This window comes from Monodon monoceros, unplaced genomic scaffold, assembly GCF_005190385.1.
Source record: "Monodon monoceros isolate NGI ecotype Baffin Bay Population unplaced genomic scaffold, NGI_Narwhal_1 Super_Scaffold_1, whole genome shotgun sequence".
NCBI lineage: Eukaryota > Metazoa > Chordata > Mammalia > Artiodactyla > Monodontidae > Monodon > Monodon monoceros.
Window position 1 is genome coordinate 78,773,546 of NW_021703765.1, and position 26,030 is coordinate 78,799,575.

The following is a 26,030-nucleotide window of genomic DNA, read 5'->3' on the forward strand; positions in this document are numbered from 1 at the left end:
CTGCCAATGCAGGCAACACAGGTTCAAGCCCTGGTCCAGGAAGATCCCACATACCGCAGAGCAACTAAGCCTGTGCACCACAACTACTGAGCCTGTGCACCAAAACTACTGAAGCCCGTGAGCCCTAGAGCCCATGCTCTACAACAAGAGAAGCCACCACAATGAGAAGGCCACGCACCGCAACAAAGGGTAGACCCCGCTCACCACAACTAGAGAAAAGCTCACGCCCAGCAACAAAGACCCAACGCAGGCAAAAAAAAAAAAAAAAAAAATCACACTAAAAACAGCCCTTGAAGGACTTCCCTGGTGGCAGAGTGGTAAGACTCCGCGCTCCCAAGGCAGGGGGCCTGGGTCTGATCCCTACTCAGGGAACTAGATCCCACATGCATGCCGCAACTAAGAGTTTTGCATACCACAACCAAGGAACCCACCTGCTGCAACTAAGACCTGGCACAACCTAAGTAAACGACAACAAAAAAATAAAAATAAATATAAAAACAGCCCTTGAGCCAAGGATGATTTTCATTTTTAAAGTCTTGTTTAAAAAAACATTTTTCCCCCCTACAGAGACTGTTTGGGACCACAAAAGCCAAAATATTTACTAGGTAGCTCCATTAAAAAAAGTTTGCCAACCCCTCTGCTCTATAGCACAGAATTAACTTTTCTGATATTTGTGTTAGGGAGCTCAACAGGTATGGATTAAGTGTTTGCTGACTGTTCAGTCAGGGTTCTCCTATCCTTTTTTCTAAAAGAAAAAGAAAAAAAGGCTCATGGCCCCAGCTAAACGAATAAGGCTACATTATCTCAATCATACATCTTTTGAGCCAGAAAGCTCCTTAAGAGGCTACTCCAATTACCCAGTTTTATAGAGATTAGGTTAATTTACTTTGTCCAGTGTCATATGGAATTAGGATAATAACACAGGTTCTTACATGAATCAGTCATCTTTCTATTTTACAACTTTATCTTTTCTTTACCTCAAATGCTTGGAAATGCCACTTCATACATGTTACTAAATTTCATTACTGCAAGCTATCAAAAGTGAAACTTTTCTTCCCTTAAATAATTACCAAGTTTGAGAATTATTCTTTTCATTTAAAAAATCCTGAAATTGCTGGCACTACTGCTGAATATTTATTCTTCATTTTAGGAAATATAAAATCAACTTCTCCAGAACCTAAATAAAGCAAATGCAGTTTTATGTTGAGACTCATTTCTATCACCTACATAATCTTAAAATATGATTTATTCCAGAGTATACTACAGGACAGAAGTCATCTGAGGATATTTATGTCTTTGCGCTATTCATCAACTCTGGGTTACCAAGATACAAGAAGTTTGTTTTAAACAACTCTGAAGGGACTTCCCTGGTGGCACAGCGGTTAAGCATCCGCCTGTCAATGCAGGAGACACGGGTTCGAGCCCTTGTCCGGTAAGATCCCACGTGCCGCGAAGCAACTAAGCCCATGCACCACAGCTACTGAGCCTGCACTCTAGAGCCCACAAGCCACAATTACTGAAGCCTGTGCTCCTAGAGCCCATGCTCTGCAACAAGAGAAGCTACCGCAATGAGAAGCCCACGCACCACAACGAATAGTAACCCCTGCTCACTGCAACTAGAGAAAGCCCACGCACAGCAACGAAGACCCAACACACCCAAAAATAAATTAAAAAAAAAAAAAAGCTGAAAAGTCGCCTTGAGAAGTCAGTAATACCCCTCCCATGCAAATACTGAAACCTCCCCAAATTCTAAAGTTAAAGAGTTTCATGACTATCATAGCTCGATTCACCTTGATAATATTGGCAGATAACACAGAAACACTGATGTTCATTTCTCATAAAATTAGACCTGATTTTATTACTTTTTTTTTTTTTTTTTGCGGTACACGGGCCTCTCTCACTGTTGTGGCCTCTCCCGTTGCGGAGCACAGGCTCCGGATGCACAGGCTCAGCGGCCATGGCTCACGGGCCCAGCCGCTCCGCGGCATGTGGGATCTTCCCGGACTGGGGCACGAACCCGTGTCCCCTGCATTGGCAGGCAGACTCCCAACCACTGCACCACCAGGGAAGCCCCTGATTTTATTACTTTTGGTTTCCATCCGTCTGAGAAATATTTTCCTGGCATTAAAACAAAATTATTGTGGCTTCAGAAGATGAACACATGGGTAACTGTCTCCATATTTATACTTGCCAAATCAATATTATTTGGTTCCTGTATTCTAGATAGTTAGAAGTATACGTATGGTTTTGCTATGCACGCTTACACAATGTCTTCCTGGAAAGGTTATTAGTTGGTATAGCAACATCTAAAATATAATTCCCTTAAACCCCCTCCATCTCCCCCTCAAAAAGCCACCCAGTCTTCAGAAAGTTCAGCAGAACCATCCTATCAGATGTCTTCCAGAAGCTAGCAAAAAGAAGTTTATCATCTGAAGTTAGGAGATGATTCTTACATCCAAACAATGACTACAAAAAGGTCTCTTTCTTTCGGCAAATATCAAAAAAGCAACTCCATGCTCACTTTCATCTTCAAAACAGTTCACAGTATTCTCCAGTTTTTCAATTCACCAGAAAGAACCCTCTTACACTCAATTTCATAATTTAAGTAATAGTATAAAAGTTACCATGTCTAAGAGCACAATTCATGCCATTTATCCCTTCAGGCCATGTAAGACTCTGACAAGAAATAATTTAGATCTACATTTAGAATTGAAGTTCATTTCTACAGTTTTACAGAACTGAATTATTGGGCTAAATGCCAAATTGCAGGGTCAACTAGATTACTAATCCTAATAAAAGTAGAAGTTAAAAAGCCTCAACGTGTATAGTCTTAAAAGTCTGAATAAAATAAATACCTATTTATCCGGCCCAGGTCAAGCAGTCACAATATGTTTTCCCAAAATGTTCCATATAATTCACTTAAATGCCTTAGGATTACATCGTTCCCAGTTCAGTGACCCACTGGTCCTAGTAATCTAGCAAAACTAACCATTTCTAATTTGGATCTAAATACATAACCACCATGAAAAGTCATCAGAACAGACCAAACAAGAGTATACTGACAACCTAAAGATTAAAATTGTGATCAGGCATCCTCGACATGATAAAGGGCATCTATAAAACCCACAGCTAACGTCATACTTCATGGTAAAAGACTGAATGCTTTTCCCCTACGACCAGGAACAAGACAAGGATTTCTACTCTTGCCACTTCTTTTCAACATTCTACTGGAGAGTCTAGCCAGGGTAATTAGACAAGAAAAAGAAAAGGCACCCAGGCTGAAAAGACAAAAATATTTGTTTTCAGATGACATGGTCTTATATAGAGAAAATCTTAAGGAACCCCTGAAAAACTATTAGAATAAAAGAGTCTACCAAGATTGCAAGGTACAATATCAGTACACAAAAATCAACTGTGTTTCTATACACTAGCAAAGAACAATCTGAAAATGAAATTAAGAAAACTATTCCAATTACAAATAGCTCCCCCGCAAAAAACAAACAAAGAACGATAAAATACTTAGGAATAAACTTAACAAAAGTAGTACAAGACTTGAATGTTGAAAACAGAGTGTTAAAAGAAACGAGACCTAAATAAACATAAAGACACCCCATGGTCATGGATCAGAAGATTTAATATTACTGTGATGTTTATATTCCCCAAACTGAGCTACAGAGTCAACATTATTCTTATCAAAATCTATGCAGGGTTTTGGGGCAGAAATTAACAAGCTAAACTTAAAATGTATATGGAAATGCAAGGGACTCAGAACACCCAAAATAGAAAAACAACAAAGCCAGGGGACTCAAATTTAGTGATTTCAAAACTTACTACAAAGCTACAGTAATCAAGACAGTGTGGTACTGGCATGAGGACAGACATACAGATCAATGGAATAATAGTCAATCTGCAGTGGAAAATGAAGTCAATTGATTTTTGACGAGTGTCAGGACAATTCAATGAAGAAGTCTTTTCAACAAATGGTGCTGATACTACTGGACATCCAAATGCAAAAAAATCAAGTTGGACACCTACCTCACACCATATACAAAATCTTGGTGACATGAGATCACAGAATAGCTTCTTAGATATGACACCAAAAGCACAAGCAATGAAAGAAAAAAAAAGACAAATAGGACTCCATCAAATTAAAAACTTTTATGCTACAAAGGACACTGTCAAGTAAAAAAGAAACCTACAGAATGGGAAAAAAAATTTTCAAACCCTATCTGATAAGCCAGGATATGTAAAGAACTCTTACAACTCAACATTAAAAAGACAGCCCAACTAAACCCAATGGATTTAGACAGTTCTCAAAGATGACATACTAATTGAAAATAAGCACATGAAAAGATGCTCAATATCATTAGGAAATTAGGGAAGTACAAATTAAAATCACAATGAGATAACACTTCAAGGCTAAAATTTAAAAAAAGACAAGTGTTGATGAGGATGTGGAGAAACTGGAACCTATATGCATTGCTAATGGAATGTAAAATGATGCAATCACTTTGGAAAACAGTTGGGAAGTTCCTCAAAATGTTAAACTTTGAGTCACCATAAGCTCCAGCAATTCCATGTCTAGGTATATATCTAAGAGAGTGAAAGCATATGTTCACACAAAAATTGTACTTGAATGTTCACAGTAGCATAATAGCCAGAAAGGAGAAAACCACTCAAATACTCATGAACTTATGAATGAATAAACAAAATGTGGCATACCTAAACAATGGAATATTATTGAGCCATAAAGAATACAGTATACACATGAATGAACTATATGATACATGCTACAACATAAATGAATCCTGAGAACAATATACTAAGTGAAAGAAGCCAGTCTAAAAAGGGCATTTATTGTATGATTCCATTTATATGCAATATCCAGAATAAGCAAATCCCTAAAAAAAAATTGTGGTTGCCAGGGACTGGGGAAAGACGGGCAGAGGAAGTGATTGCTAATGGATATAGGGTTTTCTTTTTGGAGGAAGATGTTCTGAAATTAGACAGTGGTTATGACTGTAGAACTCTGAATATACTAAAAAACACTTAATTACACACTTTAAAGGAGTGAATATTAATTATGGCATGTGAATTATATCTCAATAAAGCTGTTTTTAAAAGATTGTAAACTAGGCCTCCAACAAATTGATATATGAAATATGTACACATTCACTAAGGATACTGTATATTCTCTAGCAAATTAACTACAGTTGAAGACAGAAGCAATAAACCACAAAGACTCAGTTTCATTTGTAAAATATGACTAACAGTATGCACCCCATAGAGTGGTTGATGGTTAAAAACCAAGCACTAGCAAGTTTATCACTATATCTGGCACACACTTCAAGCTTTGTTATTACTGAACTTAAGCATAGAGACTTCAAATTATCTATTCTGCACAGAAGCTGCACAATAAGCAGGTTTACATTAGCTAAACCTACTCCATACTTCCGATTTCAAGTTTCATTTATTACTCACTGAGCGCTTGTTACATGCTCAGCAAGATTACAATGATCAGTGTGACACACTTCTGCTCGTTGCCTAGCAGTATGACAATAGTGTTTAATAAAATGTTCATATCTATCTAAAACTAGTTGCTCATATCTATCTAAAACTAGTTACCACCTCTGTTCAGCATCCCTCAGAATGGTAAAAATTCAAAAAATAGTACTATACAAGAGCCCAATGTCCAAGCATTGCATATGCTTTTAGCAATTAGTATACAGTGGGGGAAGAGTTGGAGGAAAAAAGTGTTAACTATCAGGACCTGTTAGACTCCTCACAAAGGATTCAAAAACAGGTGAAATCGGAATAGGGTTGAGAATGTGTACCGCTTAGAACAATTACTATTGGTAATAAGTAATTCACCTAAGATGAGGAATTTAAACTCATGTTTTAGTATTTTTTTTGAATATTAAAAGAAAGGCAGTGGGGCTTCCCTGGTGGTGCAGTGGTTGGGAATCTGCCTGCTAATGCAGGTGACACGGGTTCGAGCCCTGGTCCGAGAAGATCCCACGAGCCACAGAGCAACTAAGCCTGTGCACCACAACTACTGAGCCTGCACTCTAGAGCCCGCGCACCACAACCACTGAAGCCTGCGCACCTAGAGCCTGTGCTCCGCAACGAGAAGCCCACGCACTGCAATGAAGAGTAACCCCCGCTAGCCACAACTAGAGAAAGCCCGGGCGCAGCAACAAAGACCCAACTCAGCAAAAAAAAAAAAAAAAAAAAAAGAGTCCCGTATGGCTAGAGCATAGGGAGTTGCATAAGATGAAATCACAGAAGCAAGCAGGAGCTATACAATGCAAGGTCAGTTAGGGTCAAAGAAAAAAATTTATATTTCTGGTGCAAGAGAGGAGCCACTGAAGTGTTTTAGCAAGTGAATAAACATGACCTTTAGGAAACTGGCTTCTGTGTGGAAAGAAAACAGTAAAGGAAGGCAGAGGCTCGTTAGGACACAATGACAATGTCAGTGTGAGGTGATGGTGGGAATGGTGTGGTGACTGAGGAAAAAGTAAACAAATTTGGGTGTGGTTTGGAGACAGAATCAACTGGTCTTAGAGACAGAATAAAAGAGGAAAGAATCAAGATGATTCCCAAGTTTCTCTCAGTTAACTAGGTGGTAAGAGTGACTTACTGAGACAGGAAAGACTGGAGAGAACCAGAATTTAGAGAAAAGAGAAACCAAAACCACCTCCATTGAAGAGAAGCTGGTCTTAGTTTATTCCTTCAAAAGGGAAGATGATGCTTTGAGGATCAAGGTTACAGTTTCCTCTGACGCTGTAAACCACTGCCATCTACTGATGCAAACCAAGGATAAACACTTTGGGGGTGATTTCTCTAAGTTTTCAGATAGATTGAATATACTGAAATAGCTTAAGTAGCACAAAAAATTCTTACTATATCTTAATTTGACAGGCTGAAAGTATATTACCAGACTAAGCTGGAGAACTGGAAAACATACAAAGTCAAAAAGAATCTTGTGCAGTATTTAGGTGACCTGCAAGTGCACTGATCACATATATATTTGTGGAAAGACAAACTATCTTCCTCTAATGTTTCCTTCCTCAGTTACTAGCACCATCACCACCCGGGCACCTAAACTAGATATCCTGCCAGTATCTTTGATGCCACACCCTACTTCACATCCACCCCAATATCTATTAAGTTATCAAAACCTGTTGCTTGGCACCTAAACCTGAGGCTCACTTTTCAAACTACACATGGCTGTAATTCCTTGCCCAAGGGAGATTCAGAGTTAATACTTTGGGTTGAGACCTGGTAAAAACTTTTAAGGAGGGTCCCCAGATAATTCTGATGTGCACCCTTGCTTTAAAACTCCTACTTATAAACTCAAAATCTTCCCCTCATTATTCTTAATGCTACAGCCTTCGTTATTGTTTGCTCTCATTAGCCCTTACCTATCTCCAGCCTTCCCATTCTGACCTACTTCCTACATCACCGCCAGAATTCCCTAAGTCATATTTTTGGTGTAAAATCCATGGTGACAAAATGGTTAAATCTAAATAAGGTCTACAGATTAAAAAACTGATACAATACTGTTATCTACTTTCAGTAGTTAACTGGAATCATATTAAAAGAATGCTCTAAATTTTATAAAATAATCACTCAAGTATTTAGGAGTAAAGAGGCATCATTTCTGCAACTTACTCTCAAACAGTTCAGACAAAAATGTGTGAATGTATAGATACAGACTGAAAGAGGATAATGCACATGTGATAACAAACATTTGGAGAATCTGGGTAAAAGCTAAATGGGAACTCTTACTAGTCTTGCAACTTTTAAGTCTGAAATTATGTCAAAATTAAGTTTAAAAAATCCACTGGCATAACTGATTCACTTTGTTATAAAGCAGAAACTAACACACCATTGTAAAGCAATTATACCCCAATAAAGATGTTTAAAAAAAAAAAAATCCACTGGCCAAAACACTTCATTCTGAGTTGTACTTTTGTTAACACTATTAAGCAAGCTGTTAGGTCATTTATACAAATTTTGCTGTCCTAAGTATAATCAACATGTGGGTACACAGGCAACACTATTCTTTTACTGGAAGACCTATGACAAGGTAATTTACTTTTGTTTTTCTTCTGTTTCTCGGCTGCGCCAGGCAGCATGCGGGATCTAGTTTCCCTGACCAGGGATCAAACCCGGGCCCCCTGCATTGGGAGGGCAGAGTCTTAACCACTGGACCACCAGGGAAGTCCCGGTAATTTATTTTCAAAGACCAAAACTGTAGAGCACAGGCCAGGAGACTCAGCACTGAATTCTCATTACAATGAGTAAGACAAAGCACAATTTCCCCACAAGTCAGTGTAAAGGTGTTACTATGAGACAATTCACAAAAAGAAAACAAGTATTCTGAGCTCAGGAGGGTGTGAAAAACCACAATGATTTGAATAACCCAATGTAATAATTCCCCAGCAAAAAGATTACACAGTTCTGATTGGCTCCAGGGGCATTTGGGTTGGGTTGCCTGAAAACATGGCATTGACCTATAGGAAGGAGGACCTTTTTGAGATCTGTGTAGAGCTCTGGCATTGCAGTGGATTCACTAACTCTTTAAAGCCCAAACCTAGATCCCCGGCTCAGTGTTATGTCAAAGTATTCTTAAGTAGAGCTTTTAAACTCATGAGATTACCCTTAGCCATCAACTAGGTTTGACGGTTCCAAGATTGACCTATTTGTGCCAAGAACCAAAACAGGAAAAACTATGTAGCCATTAACTAGTATTCTACAAACTGCTCACTACAACTAACTGTCAAATCAAGATTAAGTTCATTATCTCACCTGCACTAGTGTTCCACAATGTACTAAAAGTAATAAGCACAATAATTCAAAACACCTTGTTTAAAAAAAAAAAGATAAACACATCAACATGAAGGGAGGTGCCAAAACACTTTGAAAATTTTACAGAAAACCTGATTTGTTTGGATAGCACTAAAAATTTGTTAACGTAATTGATACACATGAGCCTAACTTTTAAAACTCTTAAGTATGAGCCTTCAGAAAAGGACTGTATTCAGATATACAACCTAAAATAAAAATGACAAACTCAACTCACCAGCAATTTCTACAATATCACCAGGAACTATGTCTTTAGCTTTAATCCGCTGTACACTCTTCCTGTCTTGTCGATACACTTTGCCCATTTCAGGCTCATACTCCTTAAGGGCTTCGATTGCATTTTCAGCATTTCTTTCCTGTAAAAAAGAAAACAAAAGATAACAGTAGTAAATACAGCCTGCCACTGCCAAGTGTTTCTGGCCCTAGGAATCAAATTTTAGAGTTGTAAACTAAACTTAAAAAGAAAAAACACAGGAGATGCATATTAATGACATTTGTAATAAATGATTCACATCTTAAGGTAATAACACTAGGCCCTTATGATTTTGTATTAAAAATGAAAAACTAAGCACCCGAAGAAGGGTAAGGAGATAATAATCAATGGAAAGAAGCAGTTATTAGAACCTACTGTCCCTATGCACACTGGGCAACATAGCCCTCACCTTCAGCTTCACACACTCACATCATTAAATCAATCATGACCCCCATGAAAGGTGATGGTCTGGGGTTGGACTGCCCAGGCTCAACACAGGCTTTTGCACTCAAAAGCTATGTGACTGTGGATAACATGACACACAGCTTTATGGCCTACAAAACCAGGACACTAACAGTACCCACCCTCAAGGGTTGTGAGGATTTACAAGCTATGCGTAAAATGCTTAGATTGTGTTTTGGCACACAGTGAATGCTTTGAGTGATGAATTAAGAAAATCCAGTTACATCTCACAAATTCTAAATCTCTCACCAGTACGAAAGACCAATAAGTGGCCGGAAGCACTGCCAGTCACATACCATATTTACCATAATATTATATATGAACATGTCAAGACTTAGTCACACACAATTTTTTTTTTTTTTTTGCAGTACGCGGGCCTCTCACTGTTGTGGCCTCTCCCATTGCGGAGCACAGGCTCCGGACGCGCAGGCTCAGCGGCCGTGGCTCACGGGTCCAGCCGCTCTGCGGCATGTGGGATCTTTCCTGACCGGGGCACGAACCCGTGTCCCCTGCATCGGCAGGCGGACTCTCAACCACTGCGCCACCAGGGAAGCCCAACACACAATTTTTATTTCCTAATTTCAAGATGAAAGATGCAGAATTAAAATGAGCCATGTTGAAAAAAAAAAAAAGCTAAAGGAAAGTTCCTTTGGGGGGCGGTGGGGGAGTATGTGTGAAATTTGCCTTTTCTCCTTTTAGAAAATAAGCAATTAGGACTTCCCTGGTGGCGCAGTGGTTAAGAATCCGCTTGACAATGCAGGGGACACAGATTTGAGCCCTGGTCCAGAAAGATCCCACATGCTGTGGAGCAACTAAGCCCATGCGCCACAACTACTGAGCCTGCACTCTAGAGCCTGCAAGCCACAACTACTGAGCCCGTGTGCCACAACTATTGAAGCCCTCGTGCCTAGAGCCTGTGCTCTGCAACAAGAGGAGCCACTGCAATGAAAACCCACACTCCACAACGAAGAGTGCTCACTGCAACTGGAGAAAGTCCCCACGCAGCAACGAAGACCCAACGCAGCCAAAAATAAATATAAAATAAAATTAATTAAAAAAAAAAAGAAAATAAACCATTAGAAGGAGCAAATCTACAAAGCACATGCCCAGTTGAGGTTACTCAGTGGACAAAGGAAATAATTCTTTCATTTCTCTCACATCTTTGCTCTCCAACCTAAAGCTCTTCAGTTTAACATTTGGATAAAATTTATGCTCGATAACATGCAATCTAATTTTTCACACTGTGGTAAAAATTAAGTTCCCAAACCTGCTTAAAGAGAATTTAGATGACACAAAACTGAAAGCTAATGGCATGTGTCTAACTTTTTATGTATGCATTCCTGAGAAAGTACAGGAAACCTTAAATTTGGAAAGTTCATGATAAGAATAATTTAAATCCCTATCAGATCTGCTTAAAGAATGAGTCTATCTGTATCACCTTATAATTAACAGAAATACCAGCATATCTAACTCTAATTAATGTCACTGGCTAAAAGGTCCTTCAGGTTAAGTTCAAATGTTACTGATACTGTAGAAAGAATAAATTCTGAGCATTGTTGCTATTCAATTATTCAAATTTGAAACTACTCTTTCCTCAGGATTTTCCCCCCTGAATTTATGAACTGTGGCAGTTTTATTTCTCCTTCCTCGAGGTCATGTCAGGTAGAGTTTAATTAGACTGACCAAAGTTAAGATGTCCAGGAGCACTGTATTTTGCTTCTATTAAAAATCAGGGAGGGACTTCCCTGGTGGTCCAGTGGTTAAGTCTTTGCTTTCCAATGCAGGGGGTGCAGGTTCGATCCCTGGTCTGGGAGCTAAGATCCCACATGCCTTGTGGCCAAAAAACCAAAACATAGAACAGAAGCAATACTGTAACAAATTCAATAAAGACTTTAAAAAAAAAGTTCCACATTAAAAATCAGGGGGACTTCCCTGGTGGCTCAGTGGTTAAGCATCTGCCTGCCAATGCAGGGGACACAGGTTCTAGCCCTGGTCCAGGAAGATCCCACATACCGCAGAGCAACTAAGCCCGTGCACCACAGCTACTGGGCCTGCACTCTAGAGCCTGTGAGCCACAACTACTGAGCCCACCCGCCTAGAGCCCGTGCTCTGCAACAAGAGAAGCCACCGCACCTCAACGAAGAGTAGCCCCCACTCACCGCAACTAGAGAAAACCCGCGTGAAGCAACAGAGACCCAACACAGCCAAACATAAATAAATTTATTTAAAAAAAACAAAAACAAACAAACAACAAAAAACAGGTCAGCTTGGGGAAAAACAAATATACCTAACTTACTATGAACAAAAACTTAGAAGACCTTCTAAGGTTTCCTTTGTTCTAAAAGTTACAACTCCTACCTCCTCCAGTCAAACCTAAATAGGTCTAAATGTCATTCCTCAAACACACTTTGTACCTCTCTGCTCATGCCACCCCCTCTCTGGAATATTCTCCCCAGCTTCCACCCACAAAAGTCCTATTTCTTTATAGTTCCCCCAATTGCTTGTCAGCCTTCCTTGATGACACTGATCAGAAATACATGCCCCACCCCTCCCAAATACTACCTTACACTATAATTATAACTTTCATTACTTCCAGAAAGCAAGAACCCTATAGTATTTATTGCTCATACCCTTCTGTATATTATATAATAGGATATCCATCAAAAATATTACTGTTTTCTTTAAGCTAAGACATATCTAAAAGTCCTGTGAAAATTGCTGTAAAATTTTACTTTGGAGTTCAGATCAGCCTGACCCTGGATATAAATCCCAGATACTCTATGTATGTACTATCTGTATGGCCTTTGATAAGTCAATCACTCCGAACTTCTATGTCACATCTGTCCAATGGGAATATCATCTGCCTTACAAAATCACTCTAAGCATGAAATGGGAATATGTATGAGTTATCTACTATGTAACTGACATAAATTTAAAAATGCATATTACTAACTTGAGAAGGACAATCTAATGCTATATATTGTTTCTTTTGCCTAAATTATTCACAAAAAGATCATTTCTATTTAAATAAAAGCAATTTAAAAAAATCAAATGTAGCACAATTAAAAATTTCTTCTAAGTAGGCTTCCTTCTAAATGAGCTCACCACATAAAGGCCTTCATGTTTATTAATAAGATCAGAAGTTTACAATTCCAATAGGATTAAATATGTTTATAAGATGCTTCCACTTTAAGAATGACAGATACACTCTATTTTAGTCCTGAAAGAGGTGACTATATCTATCAAACATCTAAAAGATCAATACTTAAAAGATGAATGAGAGGGACTTCCCCGGTGGCACAGTGATTAAGAATCTGCCTGCCAATGCAGGGGACACGGATTCGATCCCTGGTCCAGGAAGATCCCACATGCCACAGAGCAACTAAGCCCATGCACCACAACTACTGAGCCTGCACTCTATAGCCCCCGAGCCACAACTACAGAAGCCTGCGCTCCGCAACAAGAGAAGCCACCGCACTGCAATGAAGAGTAGCCCCCGCTCACCGCAACTAGAGAAAGCCTGCACACTGCAAAGAAGACCCAACACAGCCACAAATAAAAAGATGAATGTGAAATATTAGTCTGGGTTTGTTAAAATATGTCAAAAACAAAAACCTAACAGATCCATAGTCTTAAAAAAGTTAAATTCTCAAACTAGCTATCTGCAGAAGACCAATCATGCAAATATGGGGCAGACGTGTGATCCCGTTATGTTTCTGTAGTAAAATTAGCTTCCATTCTGTGAATAAGAAAGGCCTGGGTACTGGGCAGTTAAGGGAAAATAGCCAGGAATATGCTCTGAACGTAAAATTATTTAGGATTTAAACAATTTTTATAGCTAAATACACACACACACACACACACACACACACACACACACACACACACCCAAGGAGAATAAAAGTTTTTCATAGGAAGCAGCTAGAAAATATAAAGAGAATACTGGTTGTCAAATTTTCTGGTTTTCCTTAAGTAGCTTCTTTATCCACTGTTCTTAATTCCATGCTACCATGAAGGATGAGCAATTTTAACAGCAAAGTATATATGCATGACGTCTAAAATTTTGCCATTAAATAAATTAATAGATAAAAAACACATGTAGTTCCACAGATTGTTTTTAACAGTTTAAATCACTTACGTAAATTACCAAAATTTTGCACTGCAGGAATTTTTGCTTACCTGCCATACACCCACAATTGCATTGGCTACTAATATAAGTAAAATCACAAAGGGTTCTACAAAAGCTGTAATTGTTTCTTCACCTTCTTCAAACCAAGCCAAAACCTAAAAGAGAAACGGCACGCGTTAGAACTGTAATGTGTTCTTACAACAAAAGTGGCTGGCATTAAAGGAATTATTATGATACATAAAATCTCTTTTCTCACCATCCTTAGAAACAAAAGGTAGCAAAATGTAATGACATACACAACAAACTTATATCTTGTTCCCAATAATTCTTAAGACTCAAAACTATAAACTTCTTAATAATACCCTTAAGAACTAACTTATTTTTTCATATAATAATTGGTTTAAAATCCAAAACAAATACTTTTGGGGAACTAAATTCCATTCATTTTCTGTGTATATTTTTCAAAAGAAATAAAACAAATTCCTGATTTTGTTAAAGCAAAAGGCAATCATGAAACTTTGTTAATTTGGTTAATATTCACATCAAACAATACCTATGTGGCACAAATTCATAGTAAAAACAACTTAATCATTGACTCAAAATTAGAGTATATAAACTGCTAATGTCCCACGTATTTTCAGTGGTGTTGCTGAAGGTCATTACTGCAAGGTTGTTCTGCGATCAGGAATGTATTTTGAAGGTTATCCTCCATATGATATCTAGTATAGGAACACAGCTCTTCAGAGATGACATAAATCCAAAAATGTTATACCTGGGCACAGAACACTGTCCCAAGAAAAATGAGCAGAGAATTAACTTCTAGCTCACACAAGCCACACTATACTTTCTAACTGAGCAACCCTAAGAAGAGAGAATCCAACACAATGAATCTTAAAATAAACAACATAGTAAAAGAGGCATCTAAATGGTTAAAAATTTAACAACCAATTTTTGTGGAAAACTGCCAATCCAAAAAGGATGTTAAAGGTATCTTATGATACAGTCTGGGAGGTAAGATTTGCCTTTGCCTTTTAACACTGCTTAAAATGTTTGTATATTCCACAATGAAATCTCTTCTTTAAAAGATCTATTCAGTAAACAATGAAAGCACTGTTTCTGATACTTTTTAATATTGTCAGATATGATGTATGGCAATAATGAAGCCATCTGACAACTACATTTGTACCTAGTGGAATACTATAAAGTGAGCTTTGACACAAACAGCAAACAAACAGAAAGATGATTAAGGTAAGACCCAACATGAATTTTGCAAGTAAATGAGGGTAACGATGAATTAACAACAAATATCAATTTGTTAGGCAGCTTTGCTCACCACTATACCACCAACAAAAGAAATATCATATCAATTTGAGCAGGAAAAAAAACAGGAGACCCAAGGCCAGGTCCTGAAAGATGCCAATCACCACTGACAGCTAATGAACCAGGGCAAGCAGAACACCAGAATGAATATAAATTGTTCCTGCAAGCTTTCAGCTGGGCATTCCTGGTGTTAAGGCCAGGCCTAATGGCAGGATGGAAACTTCTCTAGGAAGTTATAAATTTTGGTAGATGCAAGATCACAGCTGCTTTGATGCTAGCCTTTCAAACATTTGCCAAGGAGAGCTATCAGAAATAAGAAACTTAATTAGCTCTTGGGGGAGAAAAATTGCTCAACTTGAAGAGTAACTAGGACCTTTAGAAAAGGTCAGTGAGGCATTAGCAACTGTAAGATAAGCTTCACACCTTGTTAAATTGGGTATGAATTTCCCTCTTGGCAGCTAGGCCGGAGGAACAAACTTAAAGCAATATCCCACATAAGCTGGAACAAAGAAAAAGACTAAAGAAAGCAAGCAGTGACAGGACTATCAAAGCAAACCTCTACTTTTCAAGAAATGTGTGGTTCCTTTGCACAAGTGGTATTTATCCATAATGCAATAACCCTCATCTGTATTATGAAGTAGCCTTTTCTTCCACTATGTGACTTTAAATGTTTATGTGTAAGAAACACAGGCATTCATAGTTATTTGAGGGTTCTGTACAATGTATAATTACTGCCTGATGAGAAACTAGTGGGCAAATCTCTTAGTGTGGAAGGGCAGTGCTGAACCTATTTAACACTGACAACTACCAATTTTCTAATATTTAAAAAAATATTTTGAAACCCACAAATAACCCAAAGAATTAAGTGCTACAGCTCAAAATAAAGATGAACCGTATTTCATTTACTGCTAAGAATCAATCCAGTCAATCATGTTCAAACCACATGGTGCAGTCCTTCATGGTTTTGTTCTATTGAAAAGAAAACCTCTCTTGTGTAAATGGGAAGATGATGCTGACCGATGGAAGATCCCATGAGATGGGGAAGAGGGTAGTGAAGAGGGAAACTGGATGAGTGACAAATTACTATGTCTTATTAGCATTATAGTACAGTCAGTTCATAATTATGGTTACCACAAGTTATACAAAATATACAGGGGGCAGAGAGAATGTTTCTAAAAAATCTTTATTGAGAACAGGTTGAATATAAAGGATTATCTGTTTGTATTTCCTTTTGTTGATTATTCTATCCCCAGGGGTCTAGAAGAGTCTCTGGTACATAGTTGATGCTCACTATATATTTACTGAATAAATGCATGAATAAACAAAACAAAATCTCATACAATGTCTAAGGTACAAGTCCCTACCTGGCAGTCTATGAACTTAAACATTAAGAGGGCAAAAAGGTAACCAACCTCATTAACAATATCAAAGGGAATTGGAAGGAAAAGCTACTGCAGTATAATTTTAGGCATAGTGTTTCTTCTTTCTTTGCTTTGCACTATTAATACAGTAATAGTACTTCTGGGGCTTACAGTATCCAGCTACGGCAAGTTCAAAAGTTTCAAACTTGTCAATCCTATTCAAAGTAAACACTTGCTAGGTTACTTTATTTATTTTACTTTATTTATTTAATTCCCTGACCAGGGATCGAACCTGGGTCCTGGCAGTGAAAGCACAGAGTCCTAACCACTGGGAATTCCCTTGCTAGGTTACTTTAGACAGGGTAGGGTATCTTCTAATTGTTATATGGAAGACTGATCTCTGTATATCACCATAACTTCTGAGAGTACAGCCGAAAGATGCCAGAGAGCAGGGTTTAATGAATTAAGCAAATTTTAATCCAAGGTAAAAAGGGATGTTCTGGTATAAACTAGGAGACAGTCATGGTACCATGACTCAGTTATCTACACGTTAGGATAATGTGCAGAGCTCTTAACAAGAACTTAAGAAGAAAATGAGAGATCATAAGCACATTCTTAAGACTGAGGGTCTTAAAACATGTATCAGGTCTGCATTCCTCCTTGTATCCTTAGAAATTTGCAATGCCTTAGGGCACTCAAACATTTGTTCAATGAAGGAAAAAATTTACATCAAGAAATTTAAAAAGAGGAAACAAATAAGAAAGTATCATCAATAAGTGTTATAGCAATTTTCTGAAGTGAGAAACAAAAATTCTTTCAGCCATTATAAAAAGAATAGTATGAATTAGACTATAGATTCTCTTGTGAACCAGACATAAAGCTTATGTGAAAACACTCTTCAATATTTTCAGATTTGAAAATACAACCTTATTTAAAAGAAAACAAAAAACCCCATACACATTCACCTTTCAAACCATATTTTAAAGACAGGCTCTAAATAAATTACTTAAACCAATCAGTAAACTGCCCATTTTGTCCTTCAAAATAATTAAAAGAAAACACAGGAAAAATTTAAAATCACTACATTATCAAATACTTCTTGAATATATCTTACTGAGAAAACCAAAGTAAACAAATTTCATGTATTTTGAAAATACTACCAACACAAACTCATCCAAGTATTTGTTAACTCAAAAGCACTAACCTGGGACACTTCTCTAGTGGCGCAGTGCTTAAGAATCCGCCTACCAATGCAGGGGACACAGGTTCGAGCCCTGGTCCGGGAAGATCCCACATGCCGTGGAGCAACTAAGCCCGTGAGCCACAGCTAGTGAGCCACAGCTACTGAGCCTGCGCTCTAGAGCCCACGAGCCACAACTGCTGAGTCTGCGTGCTGCAACTATTGAAGCCCACACGCCTAGAGCCCGTGCTCCGCAACAAGAGAAGCCACCGTAATGGGAAGCCTGCGCACCACAACGAAGAGTAGCCCCCGCTCGCTGCAACTAGAGAAAACCCGCGCGCGCAGCAACGAAGACCCAACACGGCCAAAAATAAATAAATAAAAAACAAATTAATTAATTAATTAAAGAAAAGAAGCGCTAACCTAGGTTCTAAAAGGAATTAAGAATCCCTTCAAAGGTTCCAGTAGGAAGAAAAGACAAATTATTCAAATGTAAATCAAAGTTGAGAAATGCCCTGGTCTAAGAAAGTTTTATTCGCATTTTAGGGTCAATCTAAGTAACTGAGATAGGGAAATGGGGGTGAAGGGTAGAGAAGCTTATGCAAATTGTGTTACCAGAGAGGACTTTATGATTCTGACAGATGAGACAAATATGGTCCTCACGCTCACTTCCTTCAGGTTAACTGTCACCTTAGACACCTCTCCTGACCGCCCTATTTGAAAACTGCACTCCTTCCACAGGCTCCCCTATTCCGCCACCACCAACCATGTTATTTTTTTCCACAGCACTATCTCCAATCCAACAGTTTATTATATATTTTACTTTTATCTGTCTCCACTAGAACATCAGCTCCAGGTAAGAGACCGTGTATTTCGTTCCATGCTGTATCCCCAGTGTTTGTGCCATGTACCTAAGGTGCTCAATTCCTAACAAAGCAGGGAAGAGAGAAAAGAACAGGCATTCCAATTAAGCAACCATATGATGTGTTATATGAAGGGCAAAGTTGGTGAACAAGGGGAATGGAAAGAAAAAGTGAAAAGGATAGGAAGGTACTGAATGTCAAGTTAAGGAATTTCTAATGTTACTTCACATACAATGGGAGATATATAGCTCACTTCTTTCAACCCAAGTGACAAGTTAATTAAACTTTATCCCTACAGGTCACAAGTATAAAACATTAATGCTGTTTCTACTTTCTGCCAACGCAAAATATTAACTATGGTTAACAGTTTACTACTTAGATATTTGAAATATATCACTAAAGCCTAGTATTTCTTAATTTGAGCAGAACCTGATGATGTATCATATACAGATTATAAAAACTGCCTATCTGCTTCTCCAAAAGAGCACGTATATTTTACCATTTTTCCTTTTAAACGAATAGGAATAAACTGACTACCACAAAAAACTCAGTGCTCTTTTCAAAGGTAAAGAAATGTGGAATGAAAAGGGTCAAGCATAATGTAGCAGTAGTGTTAATCCCACATGAAGAAAATCAACAAGTTTTATATCTGCAATTTCTTGATCAAACAAATCAAAGCAAATTAAGTTACAGTACTTCCTAAACAATAAATGTTTAAACTTTTCTGTTTAGCAACCCATAAAATAAAAATGTAACATAGTTCATTTCCTAAGCAATAACTCCATGTAGTTACCAAAAAGGTAACTCAAATTTCAACTCCAAAATATAGCTCTAAAAAGCTATAAAAAGCCAACATCCTACCTTACAACAAAATTAAAGCTTTTATTTAAAAACCCATTTGAGGGAATTCCCTGGCACTCCAGTGGTTAGGATTCGGGGCTTTCACTGCTGCGGCCGGGTTCATTCCCTGATTGGGGAACTACAGATACTGCAAGCTGTGCAGCACAGCCAAAAAATAAAATAATAATAATAATTTTAAAAAAACATTTGAAAATGCCCAGAAGATTTAAGCTCCTTACTTCAAAGTAAAACTCACATCATTATTTCAAAATATTAATATAAAGTCACTCAAACTGGCCACTCAAGAGATCCTATACAACCCAAATAGTCAATAGCTTGTCTACTGGAAATAATGCCACCGATGTTACAACACTGCCTTAAATTACACACACAAAATAACGCAATAAAAATTTATTTTATCTCTTCTTGTATATAGCAGCTGATTAACTTCTAAGAGATCCCCGATGACCTTACTGAAGCGCAGTATTAAAACTACCAAGCTTGAGACTATTTTAAAATTATGTAGCCAGCTTAAACATAAACATTATACTACCTCAAACACATTATTTGTTTTGTTCCACGACAATGTATTGAAACTAATTAATCAAACAGCTCTGTTCCTTTATCTGAATTGGTAAAGCAGCAGCCACTTACTGAAGAGGAATTTTTTTTAACCAACCAAGAAAAACAGACACGTATAAGGTATGGAGTGACTAATTCAGGATGCTTAATGATTTGCTATGATACTCTCTTAATTTCATTCAATGAAAACCGTAGAAAACATTCGTGAGGAATTAATTATTAACGGCTACACATCACTTGGCTAACATGGCATGACATATTAAAGTCTCATGGCAGAATCTGCGTACAGAAACTCCAAAAAAGTTCACCTCTTGCCAAGTTTTTCCCTTCACCGAAAGTAAAGAAATGCCCACTGCTTCGTGTATTTAGTTCTCAAAATAGCCCTCTAGGGTAAGGTTGTCAATAAAGACAGAGGTAGATCCCTGAGGCTTGCATGCTTACAAACACACAAAAATGAAACCTTGAAGCTGTGTCAAGTGTGCAAAGCCTGAAACAAGTTATTGCACTGAGTGAATTTCACTTCCCATCTTGGTTTTTATAAGAATAGAATACTGTACTTTAAGAACAAAAGGCATCTCATGCTGTTAGGATTAGGAACATCTGTGTCCTATTCATGACCATTTTTAGGAAAACTTCGAAGTCCAATGCCCAAGAAAAAAAATGCAATAAAAAAATCAATATTGAACACGAAAAAAATGTTAATAATAACCTAGAATTATCCTTTCCAACCCCCATCACCTTTCTTCTGCTGTTCTTTGCATTTCACCAGTTTCTTAGCAACCATACAGGACTCAAGCTGGTAAGCACATAGAGAACATGAAAAAAGTTTTTTTTTTTTTTTTTTTCTTTTAAGGTCTAGAACCAATTGTACTAAACCTTGTTCTCTCAACCTAGGAGCCACTCAAGACAGGGGTCCAATTTAGATAAATTTACCACCCTAAAGGTCAGTGACCAAATTTGGTCAACAGTGGTGCCATCACTGCCGTCATCATTCTTGTCACTGTCAGAAACAACTGTCACCTTGCCATTACCAGGAAGGGAGAGCAACTGGAATATTCCTTTTGTAAGTTCTATTTACAGACTACAAAGAGCCCAACATCATCTTAGTATGATCTTACACAACGGAAGAACCCAAAACAGAAAAGGCCTTCCAATAAAGAACTTTTTGATATTAAAAGCTGATAAACCACAAGAATTTATAAGACCCTGCCTGCCGCATTTGGGAACAATCTCTAACTGCACTGCCAATGTCAGACATCCATTTATTTTCTGTACGCGAATGGCTTCAAATGTTTTACTTATAAATTTAAAATACCTAGGGAATCAAAAAAAAAAAAAACCCAAAAACCCCACACAAAACATGAAGAAACAGCTTACATCTCCAAATATAATGTTCTCACTCAATAGACATTTGTTTCCTGGTTTTTCATCTATGGTATAGTCTCAACTTTTGGAAAGTAAATTTCTTTATACTTACAAAAGATATACATGCTGCCAACAATAAAATTCTAACTAGTAAGTCTTCAAACTGCTCAATCACAAGTTCCAGCAAGGTTTTTCCTGTTAGAAAGAAACATATCTGTTGTAAATGTCATCTTAAGATGAGCACACGAAGTGGGGGAAGAAACGTGTTAAGATTACTCACCTTCTTCAGCCGGTAACTCTGTAGAATGTAGAAATTCACCAGGCAACGTGTCAAGAGGGGGGGAAAAAAAACATTTTAGCACTCTGTCTTTACAAAAATTACTAAATTATCACTGCCTTTGAAAGACGCACCTAGATATATGAACATTCAATATTTAACAGAAACCATACCAAAATGGTACCTCAAGAAAATATGCAGTATTTGTTGTATTGATCTACTCCAAAACGTGAAATCTCATCACCACCTAAGTAAGTCTCCTGAAACAAGGAGTCATTTCAGCCCTGTCATCACTTCTACCAGATGTGTAACTTTGGGTAGTACAAGAACGGTCAGAGGCATTCTCAACTACAACGCCTCATAAACCGGCTAGGGACGAGAAAATGTCTCGCAGGGCTCAACCCAGATGCAAGAGGCTCATCCCTCCCTCCGCCGGGGCCGGCTGCTGCTGGTGAGAAGCCGCGGAGCTAGCTGCGTACGGGGAAGGTCAAGGGCTGGAGCCGCGAGGAAGTCGAGAGGAGGCGCAGACAAGACGCCGGAGCCCCCAGCCTGCAACCCCTCTCCCGCGGGGCTGGCGCATGGGCTCAACCCGCCGCCTGCAGCCCTAGTCAGGCGCGGAGCCGAAACCCACGAGGTGGAGCTCAGTCAGCCATCTTTCCTGGCTCTCGGGCCCGCGCCTAGCCGCGCGGCGCCGCTGCAGCCCCGGCGCCGGGCACCTACCGTTGGAGCCCCATCTCTCCTTGAGCTTCTTGACCTGCTCCAGGCTCAGCCCTGTGCTCTCGTTGACGCCGAAGTGACCCAGCACTTCCTCTACCGTCTTTGTGTGCGCGTTCTCCATGGCTGCGGGGGCCCGGCCGGCCTCGCCTCCAGTCCCCGCGGCCTCCTCGCCTCCGCCTCGCACTCGGGCCGCGGGCTCGTGCCACCCCGGGCGCCCAGGCGCGGACTGGTCTCTCCCCCCCTCCTTCTCCTACTCCGGCCGCTTCCGCCTCGCCGGGCGCTAAATCACCCCGCACCCCCTCCCCCAGCAACCGCCCCTCTCGCAGCCCGGCCCTCGCCGGCGCCCGCCCCGGGCACAGCTGGACGGTGGGGGGGGGGGCTCCCGACCCTCCCTCCCCTCGTCAGAAGGGAGGGCCTCCTTCACCCTCAACCGCCCGCCGGGAGTGCAGGCCGCGGCCCCTAGGCCCCCTCCCCGTGCTCCTGAGGTGATTCTCGGCCCCGCCCGGGCCGGTAGAGGGGGCGCTCGGCCGACCCCTGAGAGCGGAACGGAGCAACGGAGGAGAGCCGGCGGGGTGATGCGCGGCGCGCTCGCCCTGTCCCCTCAGCTCTGCACCCCCGGCAGCAGTGGAGGAAACCGGAGCGGAGGGGAAGGAGGTGGCGTCGGGGACGGCTCCGCGGCGGCTGCTCTAATAGCATTTATCCGCCGCTGCCTCCCCTCTCGCCGCCGCCGCGGCATGTGGACGCCGCTCATTGGCCGAGAGGGCCCAGCGCGGCGCGGGAGGCGCGGCCCCGCCCCCTCCCTCAGGCTCCCTCCCTCCCGCGCGACTTGCGCCCACGCGGCCGCGCAAGCCCCGCCTCCTCCCTCGAACCGCCCCCAGGAACCCGGATCGAAGCCGGCGTGCCCGCGCCCTGCGCGCTCTGATCGGCTGTTCGGCGGAGAGCCCTCCGCCTCGCTTTGGCTAATGCGGATCTCGATTCCCGCCCGGTTCAATCACCTGTAGACGTAGAACCCAGGGAGGTGGAGGGCTCACGTGGGCTCCCTGCACTCGCTGCCCCAAGGGAACTGCCTACCCTTCAGAGTCGGCCTCGGGTTGGGGTGGGTGACTGGGAAGGCGAGGCCGAGGAACCTTACGAACTCGGTCGGCGCAGAGCTTCACCGAAGCGCGCTGGGGTTGGTGTCCTTGGCTCGTCCCCTTGCCCTCCACCCCCCAGGGCCGCACTCTGCAACCCAATCTGTGTACTTCAGAGCCCCTCTTAGGAACCGAGGGGAGGAATTCCGCAGTTCACTTCCCACACGGCCAAAATCCCTCATCTGTCGCTTCAGGAACACCGCATCCCATATTGTTTTTAATATCACACACAGCCTTTGATAACATGTCTGCATGAAGGTGCCTCGCTTGGGCATTGATTAAGGCTATTTTCTAGACTGCCCCTTTCCCCAATAGGGGAAAAAAGGACTTTAATCCAAAAATCTATTCTTAAACCACAGATAATTTGCTCTTGAGGTCTGTAGAAAACCTACCTCAACAAGGACCTACAGTATAGCACAAGGAACTCTTCTCAATATTCTGTAATAACCTAAATGGGAAAAGAATCTGAGAAAAAACATACATATATATAACTAAATCACTTAGCTGTACACCTGAAACTAACACAACATTGTAAATCAACTATAATATAAAATAAAAAGTAAATTAAAAAAAAGAAAACCTATGTAACAGCAAGATAAAGGGAATTTTGCCAATATAAAAAAATTAGACAACAGGGAAAGGGACCTTCGCATTGAATTCTTGAGCAAAAGGTGAACACATTCGCCTCACAAAGGGCAGTTTTCTTAAGGGACTATGTTGCAGAATGAAGCATTTAGTCCACTTTTGTGTTTGGCTATGGTGTACCATCCACAGGAGCCAAGGCAGAACAAAAATCACCTCAGTTGTCCCAGATGGCTCAGCTTCAGGACTTAAAGTCCTTTAACAGATGCAAATCACAGTACATTACCTAGCTGAAAAAATCAGGCACGTCATTTTGTCATTTCATTTAATTATTTCCAAGGAGTGGAGGCTGGTATACAGTTTTAATTGATACTTGGAAAAGGACCAACAAAACCCTACATGAAATAAACAAAAATTCTAGTGTATGGCAATGCACTAAGAGAAGCAAAGTGGAAACTGGTTAGGTCACAGGATTGGAGCCTCTTCCAGCAGGGACACGTGGCTGCACGGTGGGGGGGTTGTGGTAATGGAGGGCTGGTGGTTCTTTTCCCCCTCAGACCAGGTCTGCACCACTTCTTTTTTTTTTTTTTTTTGCGGTACGCGGGCCTCTCACCGCTGCGGCCTCTCCCGCTGCGGAGCACAGGCCCCGGACGCGCAGGCTCAGCTGCCATGGCTCATGGGCCCAGCCGCTCCGCGGCATGCGGGATCCTCCCGGACCGGGGCACGAACCCGTGTCCCCCGCATCGGCAGGCGGACTCCCAACCACTGCGCCACCAGGGAAGCCCCTGCACCACTTCTTACCAACTCTTCTGCCTCACCCCAGCGAGTGTAAAAGCACTCCAGGCAGGAGGATTGTTACCTTTCTCAGCCTGGAAATTATCTTGAGCATTTGACTTTGGATCTCCGTTCTGTGGCTTGGTCTCTGCTTGGGGTTGTAAGTGCTTCTGCTTCTTGAGCTTCTTGGGAGGTTCCTGATCTGTGCTTTTGTACTGAATGCTCTTCCCCAGATCTTCGAGCTCCTTGTTATTGTTCAGATTTCAGCTTACATGTTACCTCCTCAGAGATGTCTTGACTAAAAGGGCTACCCTCCCCAGTCACCCTCGCTATCACATTAGTGTTTTATTTTCTTCACAGCACTTATCTCTGATGTTGTATTTTTTGCTTAGCTGTTTACTGCTTGTCTCCCCCTACTAGGATGTAAGCTCCATGAGAACAGCATGTCTTGTCTAGCTTGTCCATCTTCAGGATATAGGAGTCCCCTGGTATACACTCATCATTTATTGAATGCCTACTGTTTGAGTGAATGAAAGAGCCCCACCATCCCTGATCTATCAGTGACTTGCAAAGGGCCTGGCTTTGAGAGGACCTCAGCAAATTTTTGCTGAACTCAAGTTTATTGATTTCCAGTGTGTGATGTAAACCAGAAGGCCTCTGAACTACTTGCCTCATGTGAATGGCTGTGAAGGTTAGGCTTAAAACGAACAAACAGGGACTTCCCTGGTGGTCCAGTGGCTAAGACTCAGCACTCCCAATGCAGGGGGCCTGGGTTCAATCCCTGGTCAGGGAACTAGATCCCACATGCTGCAACTAAAGATCCCACATGCGGCACCGAAGTTCCTGCGTGCTGCAACTAAGACCCAGCGCAGACAAATATTAAAAGCAGACAAACAAAAAACAAAGTGAGGCAGCATTATAGGTTTCTCAGAGACAAGTAATGTCTAAGTTCACATTGGTCGTGTTACCAGACTGTTCTTTGCAAATCTTCTATTTCCTGGAGGTTGGAATACAGGTATTCCTCAACGTACCATGGGATTACGGCCTGATAAACCCATCATAAGTTGAAAATATCATAATTCGAAAATGTACGTAAGACACCTAACCTACTGAGCTTCATAGCTTAGTCTAGCCTACCTTCAATGTGCTCAGCACACATTAGCCTACAGTTGGGCAAAATCATCTAACACAAGACCTATTTTATAATAAAGTACTGAATATCTCATGTAATTTATTTAAAGTGAAAAACAGAATGGTTTTAAGTGTATCAGTGTTTACCCTTGTGATCTGCACAGCTGATTGGGAGCTGCAGCTCGCTGCCGCT

At 40.6% G+C, this 26,030-nt stretch overlaps 1 protein-coding gene across 1 annotated transcript in view; it reads right to left on the reverse strand.

The window, feature by feature from the left end:
* Window positions 1–22,931, reverse strand: part of ATP2A2 (ATPase sarcoplasmic/endoplasmic reticulum Ca2+ transporting 2) — a 61,201-nt gene extending 38,270 nt beyond the window's left edge. The window contains exons 1-5 of the mRNA XM_029219842.1: window positions 22,224–22,931; window positions 21,507–21,524; window positions 21,339–21,421; window positions 13,766–13,870; window positions 9,089–9,227 (exon numbers count right to left, since the gene is read on the reverse strand). Coding sequence (XP_029075675.1) covers window positions 9,089–9,227; window positions 13,766–13,870; window positions 21,339–21,421; window positions 21,507–21,524; window positions 22,224–22,341 — 463 coding nt within the window. The 5' untranslated portion in view covers window positions 22,342–22,931. The remainder of the gene's footprint in view (window positions 1–9,088; window positions 9,228–13,765; window positions 13,871–21,338; window positions 21,422–21,506; window positions 21,525–22,223) is intronic.
* Window positions 22,932–26,030: the final 3,099 nt, after the last annotated feature.